This window comes from Stegostoma tigrinum, chromosome 11, assembly GCF_030684315.1.
Source record: "Stegostoma tigrinum isolate sSteTig4 chromosome 11, sSteTig4.hap1, whole genome shotgun sequence".
NCBI lineage: Eukaryota > Metazoa > Chordata > Chondrichthyes > Orectolobiformes > Stegostomatidae > Stegostoma > Stegostoma tigrinum.
In genome coordinates this window covers 1099656-1115901 of record NC_081364.1, presented here as the reverse complement: position 1 = coordinate 1115901, position 16246 = coordinate 1099656, and the positions used below count along the sequence as shown (strand labels likewise).

At 51.2% G+C, this 16246-nt stretch overlaps 1 protein-coding gene across 1 annotated transcript; it reads left to right on the top strand.

Moving 5' to 3' along the window:
- Positions 1-10788: 10788 nt before the first annotated feature.
- LOC125460321 (serine/threonine-protein kinase pim-3-like) lies at positions 10789-15562 on the top strand. Its single transcript, XM_048547681.2, has 6 exons — positions 10789-11072; positions 11590-11696; positions 12096-12146; positions 12787-13150; positions 13247-13423; positions 14350-15562. Exons 1-6 carry the CDS (start codon positions 10988-10990, stop codon positions 14505-14507), a joined length of 942 nt encoding a protein of 313 aa, XP_048403638.1. The 5' UTR covers positions 10789-10987; the 3' UTR covers positions 14508-15562.
- The last annotated feature ends 684 nt before the right edge of the window (positions 15563-16246 follow it).

The following is a 16246-nucleotide window of genomic DNA, read 5'->3' as shown; positions in this document are numbered from 1 at the left end:
CCTACTTCTCTTCCTCTTTTCTAAGTTTCCAAGGTCAGTTCAACAATTTTGAATTTTGCTGCTTTGGTCTGTTTGGTGTGAAATGGACTGTTGGACATTCAAACAAGTAGCAATTACCATGTGTGAGAGATGACAACGCAGGCAGACAGGCTGTAACAAGATGTATGTTAAATACTGCGGGTACGCGGTTTGTATCAAAGGTATAAAAGACATGAAGCTGGAAGGGTTTTGGTAAAGGGAGAACATAGTATAGACGGCAGAACACCAGACACAGTGATAACATCTCAGAGAAGCTAAGCACATGTTGGGACAGCAACATGGAATCCTGAGGAGATCGAATCGCCATGAAATAAAACATCGGATGCCTATTTGCCGAGGCCTTTTGCTTCAGCACACAACGAGGTGACGTTCGATCTTATTTTATTTTGCAGACCAGTCTACCAGACAGCTAAATAGAGCTTGTTAAAACCCTAATGGACAACAGCAAACAAGTCTCTGTCTTCATCCAAGCTTGTAAACACCTGAGAACATTTCATCAGGTTGGACAGACAAGCTATTCCCTTAACAGATCCAACCAGCCAAACCTTCACTAATCAATGACTGTTTACTGGATATTTAAGCTATCACTCAGATTATTTTCCGATACCTAATCCTTCACAAACAAGAGGCTCATTAACTAGAATAAATCAACCAGGTGTGTTGCACTGTCGGAGGGTCAGTACTGAGGGAGCACCGCACTGTCGGAGGGTCAGTGCTGAGGGAGTGCCGCACTGTCGGAGGGTCAGTACTGAGGGAGCGCCGCACTGTCAGAGGGTCAGTGCTGAGGGAGTGTTGCACTGTCAGAGGGTCAGTACTGAGGGAGCACCGCACTGTCGGAGGGTCAGGGCTGAGGGAGTGCCACATTGTTAGAGGGTCAGTGCTGAGGGAGTGCCGCACTGTCAGAGGGTCAGTACTGAGGGAGTGCCACACTGTCGGAGGGCCAGTACTGAGGGAGCGCCGCACTGTCGGAGGGTCAGTGCTGAGGGAGCACCACACTGTCGGAGGGTCAGTGCTGAGGGAGCGCCGCACTGTCGGAGGGTCAGTACTGAGGGAGCGCCGCACTGTCGGAGGGTCAGTACTGAGGGAGTGTTGCACTGTCAGAGGGTCAGTACGGAGGGAGCGCCGCAATGTCGGAGGGTCAGTGCTGAGGGAGTGCCGCACTGTCGGAGGGTCAGTGCTGAGGGAGTGTTGCACTGTCAGAGGGTCAGTACTAAGGGAGCACCGCACTGTCGGAGGGTCAGGGCTGAGGGAGTGCCACATTGTTGGAGGGTCAGTGCTGAGGGAGTGCCGTACTGTCAGAGGGTCAGTACTGAGGGAGTGCCACACTGTCGGAGAGTCAGTACTGAGGGAGCGCCGCACTGTCGGAGGGTCAGTACTGAGGGAGTGTTGCACTGTCAGAGGGTCAGTACGGAGGGAGCGCCGCAATGTCGGAGGGTCAGTGCTGAGGGAGTGCCGCAATGTCGGAGGGTCAGTACTGAGGGAGCGCTGCACTGTCAGAGGGTCAGTACTGAGGGAGCGCCGCACTGTTGGAGGGTCAGTGCTGAGGGAGTGCCGCACTGTCGGAGGGTCAGTACTGAGGGAGCACCGCACTGTCAGAGGGTCAGTGCTGAGGGAGTGGGCACTGTCGGACGGTCAGTACTGAGGGAGCGCCGCACTGTTGGAGGGTCAGTGCTGAGGGAGTGCCGCACTGTCGGAGGGTCAGTACTGAGGGAGCGCTGCACTGTCGGAGGGTCAGTGCTGAGGGAGTGTTGCACTGTCAGAGAGTCAGTACTGACGGAGCACCACACTGTCGGAGGGTCAGGGCTGAGGGAGTGACACATTGTTGGAGGGTCAGTACTGAGGGAGCGCTGCACTGTTCGAGGGTCAGTGCTGAGGGAGTGCCGCATTGTCGGAGGGTCAGTGCTGAGGGAGTGCCGCATTGTCGGAGGGTCAGTGCTGAGGGAGTGTCACACTGTCAGAGGGTCAGTGCTGAGGGAGTGTCGCACTGTCGGAGGGTCAGTGCTGAGGGAGCACCGCACTGTCGGAGGGTCAGTGCTGAGGGAGCACCACACTGTCGGAGGGTCAGTGCTGAGGGAGCGCCGCACTGTCGGAGGGTCAGTACTGAGGGAGCGCCGCACTGTCGGAGGGTCAGTACTGAGGGAGTGTTGCACTGTCAGAGGGTCAGTACTGAGGGAGTGCCGCACTGTCGGAGGTTCAGTGCTGAGGGAGCACCACACTGTCAGAGGGTCAGTACGGAGGGAGCGCCGCAATGTCGGAGGGTCAGTGCTGAGGGAGTGCCGCAATGTCGGAGGGTCAGTACTGAGGGAGCGCTGCACTGTCAGAGGGTCAGTACTGAGGGAGCGCCGCACTGTTGGAGGGTCAGTGCTGAGGGAGTGCCGCACTGTCGGACGGTCAGTACTGAGGGAGCGCTGCACTGTCGGAGGGTCAGTGCTGAGGGAGTGTTGCACTGTCAGAGAGTCAGTACTGACGGAGCACCACACTGTCGGAGGGTCAGGGCTGAGGGAGTGACACATTGTTGGAGGGTCAGTACTGAGGGAGCGCTGCACTGTTCGAGGGTCAGTGCTGAGGGAGTGCCGCATTGTCGGAGGGTCAGTGCTGAGGGAGTGCCGCATTGTCGGAGGGTCAGTGCTGAGGGAGTGTCACACTGTCAGAGGGTCAGTGCTGAGGGAGTGTCGCACTGTCGGAGGGTCAGTGCTGAGGGAGCACCGCACTGTCGGAGGGTCAGTGCTGAGGGAGCACCGCACTGTCGGAGGGTCAGTACTGAGGGAGTGCCGCACTGTCGGAGGGTCTGTGCTGAGGGAGTGTTGCACTGTCAGAGGGTCAGTACTGAGGGAGTGCCGCACTGTTGGAGGGTCAGTGCTGAGGGAGTGCCGCACTGTCAGAGGGTCAGTACTGAGGGAGCGCTGCACTGTCGGAGGGTCAGTGCTGAGGGAATGTTGCATTGTCAGAGAGTCTGTACTGACGGAGCACCGCACTGTCGGAGGGTCAGGGCTGAGGGAGTGCCACATTGTTGGAGTGTCAGTGCTGAGGGAGTGCCGCACTGTCGGAGGGTCAGTACTGAGGGAGCGCCGCACTGTTGAGGGTCAGTGCTGAGGGAGCACCGCACTGTCGGAGGGTCAGTACTGAGGGAGTGCCGCACTGTCGGAGGGTCAGTACTGAGGGAGCGCCGCACTGTCGGAGGGTCAGTGCTGAGTGAGTGCCGCACTGTCGGAGGGTCAGTACTGAGGGAGCGCCGCACTGTCGGAGGGTCAGTGCTGAGGGAGTGTTGCACTGTCAGAGGGTCAGTACTGAGGGAGCACCGCACTGTCGGAGGGTCAGGGCTGAGGGAGTGCCACATTGTTGGAGGGTCAGTGCTGAGGGAGTGCCGCACTGTCAGACGGTCAGTACTGAGGGAGTGCCACACTGTCGGAGGGTCAGTACTGAGGGAGCACCGCACTGTCGGAGGGTCAGTACTGAGGAAGCGCCGCACTGTCGGAGGGTCAGTACTGAGGGAGTGTTGCACTGTCAGAGGGTCAGTACTGAGGGAGTGCCGCACTGTTGGAGGGTCAGTACTGAGGGAACGCCGTTCTGCCGGTGGGTCGGTGCTGAGGGAGTGCCGCACTGTCGGAGGGTCAGTGCTGAGGGAACGCCGTACTGCCGGTGGGTCGGTGCTGAGGGAGTGCCGCACTGTCAGAGGGTCAGTGCTGAGGGAGTGCCGCACTGTCAGGGGGTCAGTACTGAAGGAGTGCCGCACTGTCGGAGGATCAGTGCTGAAGGAGTGCCGCACTGTTGGGGTTCGGTGGTGAGGGAGGGCCGCACTGTTGGGGTTCGGTGGTGAGGGAGTGTCGCACTGTTGGGGTTCGGTGGTGAGGGAGTGTCGCACTGTTGGGGTTCGGTGGTGAGGGAGGGCTGAGGACGGGTCAGTTCTAAGGCTGAGGTTTTACTTCTTTTCCGAAGAAGGGTCTAGGCCCGAAACGTCAGCTTTCCTGCTCCTCTGATGCTGCTTGGCCTGCTGTGTTCACCCAGGTCTATACCTTGTTACCTCAGATTTTTCCAGCATCTGCAGTTCCTACTATGTCGCTGAAGTAGTTTTACTTCTTGGCTTCTTTGTGCCCAGCTGAAAGGTGAGTGTTTATCAAGTTGGTAAAAGGAACTGGTCCATATCCTTTTCCATCTCGGCCACTCATTCTGCCCGTCAGCTCCCAGTCCCCTCTCCCTGCACATTCACGCTCTTCCTGTGCCTCCTTCCTCCTCTCTCGCCACTCCCCCACCCCGAGCGTTTGCCCCTGAGATCGGTGGGGGTTATGTTGATTACTGCACAGTATCTTCTGGGACACAGGTTAAAGTGTGACCTGGGGATGATGGTGCTCAGCGTGCCTGAACAGAGATGGCGAGTGCAGTTTCCGATTGATGTCAATCTCACCCGAATGGGATGATCCACTTGTGTCTGTGGGTCTGATGTTTGTCGGGGGTGAGTATGAGGGATGTGCTGACTCCTGATTTCATGATGAATAGGGACTGCGACTTACTCACAGAATGTGATGTGATTCGTCCTGCTGGAGGTGAGGTTGTCATGGTGACAGCAGCAAGTGATGCTGCTTGCTCTCGCTTTCTGTGTGAGAGTAGGAAGTCCCATTGTTTGGATGTGTTCTCTCCCTCACTCTGACATTCCACATCTCAGCTCCAACGCTCCCATTAATCATTGGCCACGTAAACCATCCGGGCTGTTTGCATGGCAGTGTGCTGGCAGCTGCTGAGCTCAGACTGACGCACAATTTGTGTGTGACGTTGGTCCCCGTGACTCAGTCCCAGTGTAATCCCCTCTGGCTGGGATCGTGATCCTGTCTATATTTGGGTGGTGGTGGAGGAGGGTGCGTGGGGCTGGTGGGGGGGGGTAGGGGTGGTAGCGGTGGAGTTAGATTAACTCTGTCTGCAGCAAATTCCCTGCAACTGCCAGGATGTCAGCTCAGAATAGCTTCAAATACATAGCCCTCACTCCGAGTCCCACCCCTTTCCCGGCTGGGAAATCATGTAAGGAAAGGATAACTCTCGAACATTTAATCACAATTAAACGGATGCCATTTCTCATGACCCACCATTTCCTAATACCTCTGCTGGACATCTTCCAGGAGATACTGCCACAAGTGAAGACATTGAATGTCACTCAGACTACACAGGCCACAAAGGCAAACCCAGGCTAATACAAGTTTACACAGGCTCATACAGGCTCATATAGGCTCATACAGCCTAATACAGCCTTACACTGGTTCATACAGGTTAATACAGGCTCACACAAGCCCATACAGACTAGTACAGGATAATACAGGCTTACACAGGCTCACACAGGATAATACAGGCTCACACAGGCTAATACAGACTCACATAGGCTCATACAGGCTAATGCAGGCTCAAACAGGTTCATACAGGCCAATACAGGCTTACACAGGCTCACACAGGCTTATATAGGCTCATACAGGCTAATACAGGCTCACACAGGTTCATACAGGATAATACAGGCTCATGCAGGCTAATACAGACTCATACAGGCTAATACAGGCTCACACAGCCTCATACAGGCTCATACAGGCTCAAGCAGGCTCATACAGCCTTACACAGGCTTACACAGGCTCACACAGGCTTATATAGGCTCATACAGGCTCACACAGGCTCATACAGGCTAATGAAGGCTCATGCAAGCTAATATAGGCTCAAATAGGCTCTTACAGGCTAATACAGGCTTACACAGGATAATACAGGCAATACAGGCTAATGCAGGCACAAACAGGCTCATACAGGCTGCAGAGCCACAATGATGCTACCCGAAGGTTGCAGGACCAGCAGCTCATATTCCACTTGGGAACCCTGCAGCCCAATGGTATCAATGTGGATTTCACAAGCTTCAAAATCTCCCCTCCCCCACTGCATCCCAAAACCAGCCCAGCTCGTCCCCCCCCCCCCCCCGCATCCCAAAACCAGCCCAGCTCGTCCCCTACCCCCACTGCATCCCAAAACCAGCCCAGCTCGTCCCTGCCTCCCTAACCTGTTCTTCCTCTCATCTATCCCCCACTTCCACCTCGAGTCCCACCTACCAACCTCATCCCGCCTCCTTGACTTGTCCATCCTCCACGGACTGACCTATCCCCTCCCTACCTATACTCTCCTCTCCATCTATCTTCTCCTCTATCCATCTTCGGTCCGCCTCCCCTCTCTCCCTATTTATTTCAGAACCCTCTCCCCATCCCCCTCTCTGATGAAGGGTCTAGGCCCAAAACGTCAGCTTTTGTGCTCCTGAGATGCTGCTTGGCCTGCTGTGTCCATCCAGCTTCACACTTTGTTATCTTGGATTCTCCAGCATCTGCAGTTCCCATTATCTCTGATCATAATGGGTGCTAGTGCAGGCTAACAAGGTAACAGGGGCTAACACCCACTAAAGCATGCTGGTGGGCACACACTCTGTTAGACTGGGTAGAAACTAGGGAAGTATGCAAGGGTCTCACACTGTTTATTGTGACAGAACCAAGTATTGAACCAATCCAGATTTCTCACAACAGCTTTGATCTGAATAAATTAACATTCAGAATCATGTAGGAAATATCCAGGAGTGACAGACCAGCTGTAAAGCCAGTGCAGACGCTGCGCTGATTTAAACATGGGGAGTCTTGGCAATGTCACCGGTTGAGACAATCCAACAAAATCTCCAACAGTGAATGAGGTTCCTTGTCCTGTCCTAACACTAACCATCCTAAGCAGAGAGAGCCTGTGACTTAACCAAATGTTCAGCTCAAGCAGAGTGTGCAGGGCAGCTACAAAGAGGCTGGGTGGTACCTGAGTTAGATAGAGAGAATCAGCCAGAGTTCCTGCTCCTGAGGACTGCCCAGGTTTAGGGAAAGAGAATCAGCCAGGCTTCCTGTGTACGTGGGACCAGCTACAATACTCCCCTCAATGAAGAACAGTCTGTAGACAGAACACTACTTCTGTAAGAGAGCAGCACAGAAGCTGAGGGGGGGGAGGGAAATTAAAAAGTACTGTCACACCAAAAGCATTATTAATTTTTTTCATTTCAGTTTTCTCTCACTGAATTAAGTTATTTCAAAATAATACTTAGATTTGCTTTAACTCTACACCTGGGCATGTTTCTGCTCCTTGTTGAGTCCCTTGGATGGTACCTGGTAAGTGTGACAAATTTGCCAATGGTCTAACTGAATAAATGGGAGTGAATAATGATCAAAGTTGGAGGCAGGCAATGCAACATTTCCCAAATATATAGGTTGAGGTAGTAGCTGAGGGACATATCCCATTTAGCTGAGAAGAGTCAGAGCCAACTGGAATTGCCACAAATTTGAGCTGAAAGCAAGAAAAACAGCAATAATGATATTGGGCCAAAATTCTCTGGAGCTTACATCCAACAAAAACAGGAGTAGGCCACTTGGCCCTTAGAGCCTGTACCACCATTCCAGAAGGTAGCACGGTGGCTCAGTGGTTAGCCCTGCTGCCTCACAGCACCAGGGACCCAGGTTCAATTCCACCATTGGGTGTCTGTGTGGAGTTTGCACATTTTCCCTATGTCTTCATGGGATTCCTCCAGGTGTTCTGGTTTCCACCCACAGTCCAAAGATGGATTGGCCATGGGAAATGTAGGTTTATAGGGTGGGGGCGAGTCTAAGTGGGATGGTCTTTGGAGGATCAGTATGAGCCAAATGGCCTGCCTCCACAGTGCAGCAATTCTATGACTATTCCAGAAGAACTAGAGAAGGTCTCACTGCACATACAAAATTTGGAAGAAGCTAGACAGTATTGATCCTGCAAGGTTAATTCCCTGGTTGGAAAAACCACTCAATGACACAGTGTCAGGATAAGCAGCTAAACGTCTGGAACGCCTTCACTCAGAGGATTGGGAATCTTTGGATGTCACCCAGAGTTGTCTATCCTGCAGAACTGTGAACATTCCAGATGGATCAATAGGTTTTTGATTTCTCAGGGAATCCAGTAGATAGTGAGTGGGCAGGAAAGTATGGTCGATGCTAAGGATCTGCCAATAGTTGACAGAAGAACAGAGCAGCTCAAGGGGCCGAAAAGTCACCAGCCACTCCTTATTTCCTATCCCGTTTCTGAGGCTGTTGCTAGAAGCGATCAAATTTGACAGGGTCAGGAGGTGTGAGCCAACGAACGATAGCTCAGTCCAGCCATCAGACCTCCCCTCACCCCCACGCCTCCCCTCAGGTCTGTCTCAGGCCTCGGGTGTAGGGTCACCAGTGACCCTTCCAGGAATGTACGATCCCCTGCAAGCTGGCAACAACTGCTGGCCGCTTTCGTGAACCTTTGTTTATTTATATCTTCGTTTTCTCGATGACATTGTTCAAACACTTGTTTCAATTAACTGTGTTTTATTTCATGACTTGTCTTAACTGTAAACAAATCAGAGAGGTTTCATTTCGAAAGTCGGCTGATATCGCTGTCACGTGGATGGAGTTGGAATGCCTAAGAGTCAGCTGCAGAGTAAGAATTTAGGATTTTATCGCGCCCTATGGACTATTAGAGTACAGTCACTATTCTAGTGCAGGAAACACAGCAGGAAATGTGTGTGCTGCAGATTGCCAAAGGCACCGGTGGTTTAAGTGATCAGAAAATCTCCTTTAGTGGTTGTGGTTAGTGTTAACTCATTTAAATTCTGAAATTCCTCTCCTTTTCTGTCTGTCTCTCTCCTTTAAGATAGAATTTATAACCTTCCTCTTTGACTCAGCTTTTGGCCACCTGTCCCAATGTATCTCCTTCAGTAACTGGGGGTCAAATGTTACTTCATAATGTCCTGTGAAGTGCCGTCAGACATTTTGCTGCAATAAAGGTGTCATATAAATGCATGTTGCAGTTGTTATTATTGTCAGACATGCAGGTCAAACTGCGTTATACACGTACTGTGTGCAGACAGTCCTTATTAGAACAGTACAGACTGCATTAAACCCTTGTTTGATTCTTTCATCCCGTCAATTGGTCATCACTGCCAGTCTATTCCAGCTGGTATTTCATAAGGAGGGTTTCTATGTGCTTGTAATCGACTGGGATCTGGTTCTGTGACTTTCACAAGGAAGTGCATTCCAAGCTAATTTGTTGAAGAGACCAAGGGATCCGACGAGCTTGAGGGAAAGTGGAGGTGAAGCACAAGACCAACCAGGATCATTGTGAATAGAACAGACAGGGTGGGTCGAATGGTCAACTCCTACTCCTGTTCCTTCCCTTAGCCCATCCAGATGGGTGAAGCTGTGAGGGTCTGCAGGCAGGACCTGACCTTTCCTTGGTCAAGGGGCCTCCCACTCACCCAGAGAAAGCCTCTGCCCCATCCTGACAGGCAAGGGATTGCCAGATTCCCAAACAAGGGATCATCTATTGCCTCAACAGGGCGTTTCCCTAGGACTGGATGTCTGCTCCATGCAGGGGTCTCCCCTTCCTATACAGTGGGTTCCCCAGGACAGAGGATCTCCTCCTCCCAGGAAAGTGGGTCTTTGTCCATGGTGTGAAGTTGACACAAAGATTGGCTGTGCAGATGACATTGAGAGAGAAGAGGTTAAGTTACTGGAAGATGTAAACGGATTGGTCAGGTGGGATGGAATTTAATCCTGATAAATGTGAGGTGATGCACTTTGGAAGAAGGAACAAGAAAAGGGAGCAATCAATGAATGGTAGGGCACTAGGAAGCGCAAAGGAACAGAAGGATCTTGGAATGTTTGTCTGCAGATCCCTGAAAATGGCAGGACAGGTTAATAGTGTAGTTAAGAAGGCTACTGGACACAAGTTTATCAGTCATTGCATAGATTATAAGAGCAGGGAGGTGATGTTGGAGCTGTACAGGAGTCTGTTTAGGTCACAGCTGGAGCATTGTGTGCAGCTCTGGTCAGTGCATTATAGGAAGGATGGGACTGCACCGGAGGGGGTGCAGAGGAGATTCACCGGAATGCTGCCTGGGATGGAGCAGGTTAGCTATGAAGAGAGGCTGGATACACTCGGGTTGTTTCTTTGTTGCAGGGAAGGCTGAGGGGGACCGGATAGAGGTGTATAAGATTATGAGGGGCATGGACAGGGTTGATAGAAAGCAGCTGATCCCCTTGGTTGAAGGGTCAATAACAAGGGGGCATAATTTTAAAGTAAAAAGCAGGAGGTTTAGAGGGGATTTAAAGAAAACCTTTTTCACCCAGAGATTGGGGGGGAACTAGAATGCACTGCCTGGGAGGGGGACTGAGGTGGGAACCCTCACAACCTTTAGAACATACTTGAATGAGCACTAAAATGTCACAACATTGAAGGCTATTGGCCTAGTGCGGGAAGGGGGGTCCAATGTAGATTTAGAGACATTTGTTGTTGGTACTGGACGGTCGAAGGGCCTCATCTGTACTGTATAATTCTGAGACATGGCATATCCTTCAGGACAGTGGGTCTCTCCCAGGACAGTGGGTCTCTCCCAGGACAGAGGGTCTCTCCGAGGGCAGAGGGTCTCTCCCAGGACAGTGGGTCTCTCCCAGGGCAGAGGGTCTCTCCCAGGACAGTGGGTCTCTCCCAGGACAGAGGGTCTCTCCCAGGACAGTGAGTCTCTCCCACGACAGAGAAGGTGTTTCTCCCCGATCCAGGGGGGCTTCGGACCCGTGCGTCGAGTGAAGTGGGAGGTATAACGGATCGAGCTGTGATTGGCTGCTGCTTGTAAAACTAAGGAAGGGCTACAAATGCTGAGTCCTGTGATTGGCCGATGTCTCAGATCGCTGCTGTGATTGGTTGCCGGAATCTATGAATGAGCCGCGACGCAGGGCTCCGGGATTAAAGCCGCGGAGCTGCTACTGGGACCCAATCCGGATCCGAAAAACAGACAGAGACCCCCGGACCCAATCCGGATCACAGACACAGAGAGAGAGAGAGAGAGAGAGACCCGGAGAGCCCGGATCATAGTGAAAGAGGATCCCGGAGGTCGATCGGGATTCCGGGCGCAATGGCCACAACCCGAGTGATTCCGGCTCGGAAAATGCAGAGGTTCATCCGGAGCAGCGGCGGAGCGGGCAAGGAGCGGGATACGGGTGAGCTACGGGTAGATCCCGGGGGAGTAGGGGTGGGTTCCGCGGTAGATCTCGGGAAGGAGGAACGATGTGTTGGGTGTGATCTGCAGGTTCTGTCCCTCAGTGATTTGGGGGTCGGGGTGGGGTTGAGGAAGTTCGCTAACTGTTTGGGTTAGCGAAAGGGGATTGGGCGTAGTGGGGCTGAGGGTAGGGGAGTGGGTGGTGGGGGGTATTGGGCTATGGCAGTGGGGGGGGGGTAATGGGGCTGAGGGTAGGGGTGGTGGGGGGTCATTGGACGGGGAGTGGAGGTGTAATGGGGCTGAAGGTGGGGGTATTGGGTGGTGGGAGTGGAGGTGTAATGGGGCTGAGGTTAGGGGAGTGGGGGGTATGGGGCTGAGGGTAGGGGAGTGAGTGGTGGGAGTGGGGGTTATTGGGCTGTGGGAGTGGAGGTGCAATGGGGCTGAGATTAGGGGCAGCGTGTGATGGGGTGCTGTCGCTCTGATCCTGACACTGATGTCTCTCTTCCCCACCCCCACAGGGATGTCCCGCCCCCGCTTTGTGGAATGCTATGAACTGGGCCCGGCTCTGGGCAGCGGGGGGTTCGGCACCGTCTACTCAGGTAGCCGGCTCTCAGACGGAGCAGCGGTGAGTCTCTGAGGGCGGGGAGAAGGGCTGTGGGGGTGAGGTACTGAGGGGGTGGGAGTTCGTGTTTGGCGTGAATGTCCAGAGGAAGTGTTAGATGCAGGCATAGTTACCATGTCTAAAATAAAACCAATAGGACAGGAGTGTGAAAAGGGAAGGTTTAGTGGGATATGGGCCAGGAGCATGCAGATGCCACTGGTTTAGTTTGCGAACATGGTCAGCATGGACTGGTTGGACCGAAGGGCCTGTTTCTGGGCAGTATTATTCTATGGGGTGGGTGGGGGGGGAGACAGGGGAAGGGGATGACGGGGGTGGGGTGATTGGGGGGCGGGGGGGGGGGTTGGGTACCACAGACCATGCTGTCTCTGTATTTAAAGTGGATGTCTCTCTCCATGTGTCCAGGTTGCTATCAAATACGTCCCGAGAGACAGGATCACTGACTGGAAGCTACTGGTGAGAATTTTTTCTCTATTCATTTGTGGGACATGGTGTCACTGGCTGGGCCCAGCATTTCTTGCCCATCCCTAGTTGCCCCTTGAGAAGCTGGGGGTGAGCTGCCTTCTTGAACCACTGCAGTCCATGTGCTGTGAGTAGACCCACAATGATTTTAGGGAGGGAATATCCCCAATGTGGTCAGCACTGGCAGGCAGAGGACCTGAGAGAATTTCACAGGGCTGAAGGAAACTGGGACTAGCCCCCTGGGGAACACTGGGTCTCGGCAATTGTACTGCCTCTGAACTCAGTTGCTGGATCTGCCCTGTGTTTGGGGGGGAATCACCTACCAGATCCCAACCCAGGATCCAACTCTTCACCAGATCACTCTTCCACCCCACCCCTTCTCTCTCTCTCTCTGCTCCAGACTCACTTGCTGCTGGGTGAGCCTGAAGCATAAGGCTGAGTAAGGGCTGGGGAGATGAGTACAATGGGAGGGGGAAGAGGGTATAAGGCAGAGGAGATTTTAAAAAAAGGTGGTCTCTAGGGGTAACGATGCCTGGAGATCTTCCCTCAGGGAGGGGTCAGTTTATTTGAGATTAATGCCTGCTGTTGCAAAAGGTGGGAAACTGACAAGGATCTGATTTGGTTGTTTGGACAGAATGGATGTGTGGTCCCCCTGGAGATTGTGTTGCTGAGGAAGGTGTCAACTGGATTCCGCGGTGTGATTCAGCTGCTAGACTGGTATGAGCAGCCAGACGGCTTTCTCCTGATCATGGAGCGCCCAGAGCCAGTGCAGGATTTGTTTGATTATATCACGGAGCATGGTGCACTATCTGAGGAGACAGCCTGCAGCTTCTTCAGGCAACTTCTGGAGGCAGTGGAACACTGTCATCGTTGTGGTGTGGTCCATCGAGACATCAAAGATGAGAATATCCTGGTGGATCTCCGCACTCTTGAGCTCAAACTCATTGATTTTGGATCTGGAGCATTGCTGCAGGATACTGTCTACACGGACTTTGATGGTAAATATCTCTCTGGCTGTTGTAGCATGAACCAATGTGACTGTGTACAGGCCTCCCTGAGTGTAAAATCAAACCTGCATTGTGTATGTGTTGCAGGTACACGTGTTTATAGCCCCCCAGAGTGGATTACCCATCACCGCTACCATGGCCGCTCAGCCACAGTGTGGTCACTCGGGATTCTGCTGTATGATCTGGTCTTTGGAGACATCCCTTTTGAACAGGATGAGGAGATTACACAAGGAACAATCCCCTTTCATCGGCCTCTTTCTGCAGGTGTGTCTCAATCTGTTTGATCAATCAACTCGCAGCCTGAAATATACAAGGAGCAAAAAAAAGTTGCTGGAAAATCTCAGCAGGTCTGGCAGCATCTCTGAAGAAAAAAATTAGTTAACATTTCAGGTCCAGTGACCCTTCCTCAATGTTCTGAGGAAGGGTCACTGGACCTGAAATGTTAACTGATTTTTTTTTTCCTTCACAGATGCTGCCAGACCTGCTGAGCTTTTCCAGCAACTTCTGTTTTTGTTCCTGAACAGCATCTGCAGTTCTCTTGGTTTTTGTATAAAGAGGATGCTTGTGTTTCTCCTGGCTCAGTGCCCCCACAGCATTAACACCTTTCTTTCTCATGTTTATCCAGCTTTTCTCCTAATCTTAGCAATTTTCTCCCCCTTGATTACTCACTAAAGAAGTGATTTCTACTCCCTCGCTGCTCCTGGGATGCAGATGGTTTACTGGAATCCTGGTTTGGTTTTATTAATGACGGAGTGTGGCTGCTGACAAGACAGTCAGTAACTCTGAAACCTAATGAGCTTCCCACTCACTGTCTCACACAGACAGAAACCACCTTCCACCACCTAATCAGGCAGTGAAGGAGCCCACGCTAGCTCAGTTTCCAATGGGCAAACTCCAACATTGTGATTACATGTTCTGTCACACAGTCACCAGTTTCCTGCTGCTTTCACTTGCTGAATTAGGAACCTTTGGAATTCCCAACCCCAGACGGCTGTCAGATCAGCCTTTCTCTGTTTTTAAGGTAGAGATTGATAAATTTCTGATTCTACGTGGGGTATAGAGTGATGGGGGGAAATAAGTGATCATCAGCCACAATAATATTAAATAGAGGGCACAGCAAGATTGGCCTACTTCTGTTCTTAAGTATTTTTTGATTTTGGAATCTGACAGTTCGTTTGCATTTTTTTTAGAATGCCAAGATCTCATACAGTGGTGTCTGTCTCTTCGCCCATCTGATCGCCCAACACTGGACCAGATCCTGTCTCACCCATGGATGAAGCAGGGCACTGAGGGGCTGGCTATGAAAGGCCTCGAACTATCAGACAGCTCCAGCCATGAGAGTCTGTGATTTCCTGGAGCTGAAAGCTGCAAGTCACAGGAAGTACTACAGATGTGTGCTACCTATCGCGGGAGCTCCAGCAGAAACTGAGGGCCACCAACCCTCAGGGTGGACACCGGAGCACAGAACGATGCCACAGCAGAGTTCAATGGAAGATTTACTGGCGTGGCGACTGAAGTTATACTGTCGGTATTTATATAGCCGGAGGGCTACTCAAAATTGGACTCTCTCCATGGACCCCTGCTGAAGGGGATAAAGTGACAAGTGGGCATGGGCCCATTAATAAGGGGGACAGATCTGTCACTGTATAACACTGGAGTGCAGTGCTGTTCACAGGTCTGTCACTGTATAACACTGGGGTGCAGTACCTGTGGGGACAAGTCTGTCACTGCTGAGACTGATCAAGAAAAGTATATTTATCATCTGACAAATGTAATGGCTGTTGATGGGATGATAGTCTGTGTCCCTAGCAACAGTTCATGTAGAGGAAGTTCCCTCAGAGTTCTTTGCTTTAATGACCAATGTGTTTATGTAAAATTGGAAATGCTCAGGGTTTTGAGTGCTTTATTTCTCCAATTATTTATCTTTTTGTAAATGCATGTTCTGACCCCAGGTGGTGAATTAATGAAAGGTGCAAACTGTAAGATTCTGGTCTGTTTGGGGATTCGATTTGGATCAGGGAGCAGTACTCCCTCTAGGCTCCTTGTTGCTTGGCTGGGATCTTGCTATGCCTCAGTCATTGCTGAGACTGTTGTCCAGACTGAGTAATTAAATGAGGTAGAGAACGGGGACACTACACAGATCTGCAGGAAGTGACAACACCATGCATTCGCTGGGTACAAACAGTAAGGTGTTGCATTAAGGTCAATTTTCTGATCCACATGCTGGTGATGTACACTTCAGGGAATCAGGGTGGTGTTCTTCACAGATAAAATCACATATGTTAAGAATCAGCCAGATTGAAATTGATACTTTTTAGAATGGTCATTCTATTTATTGAACATTCAAAACTGAATTCCTTTTGAGAATGATGTTCTGCACTATTCAGCTGTTTCATCTGAATAAATTTTCTATCCTAATACAAATGTTGGAACAATTGACTTGAGTGTAAATTGTCTCTAGTGAAGGGGTAACAGAGCTCTGCAGTGTAACTGCCTGTTGCCTCCTTTAAACCCAGAATTATGACATTACAGCAATTTCTCCAGCTCACTCTCTGCATTTTTATATACTAATTGTATACCTGTCTGTCTCCCTGTTTGGACTATCTCTCTTTGAAAGAGCCATTCCACTAATCTAACTTTTAAAAAAAAGTCCCCTTCTACAACACTGTTCCATAGCCTTTCTTTATTATTCCTTCAAGTCCCTTCTGAAAGTTATCACTGAGCCTTTCAAGCAGCATGTCCTAGATCACATATCACTGCATCAAAAAGCTCTTTTTGACTCCCTTAAATCTGTATCCTCTGGTTATTGATACTGCACTACAGGACTAGAAACCGATTTTTGAAAAGCTTTATAATTCCAAAGTATGTTCTTAATGTTGCATTGGGACACCAGGCTGTTACAGTTCACACTATCCATCACTCAACAGTGCATCTGTAATCACCACCACCCCCCCGCCCGCCCAACTGCTGTGCTGTCTGTAAGCAGCAGATTTGTGCTACAATCTCTAAACACCAAATCTGTCCTAGAGTACGGTTGGACTGTAGAAGCCACTGGTTTCTGACTGATGTCCACACCAGCTAAAGAAG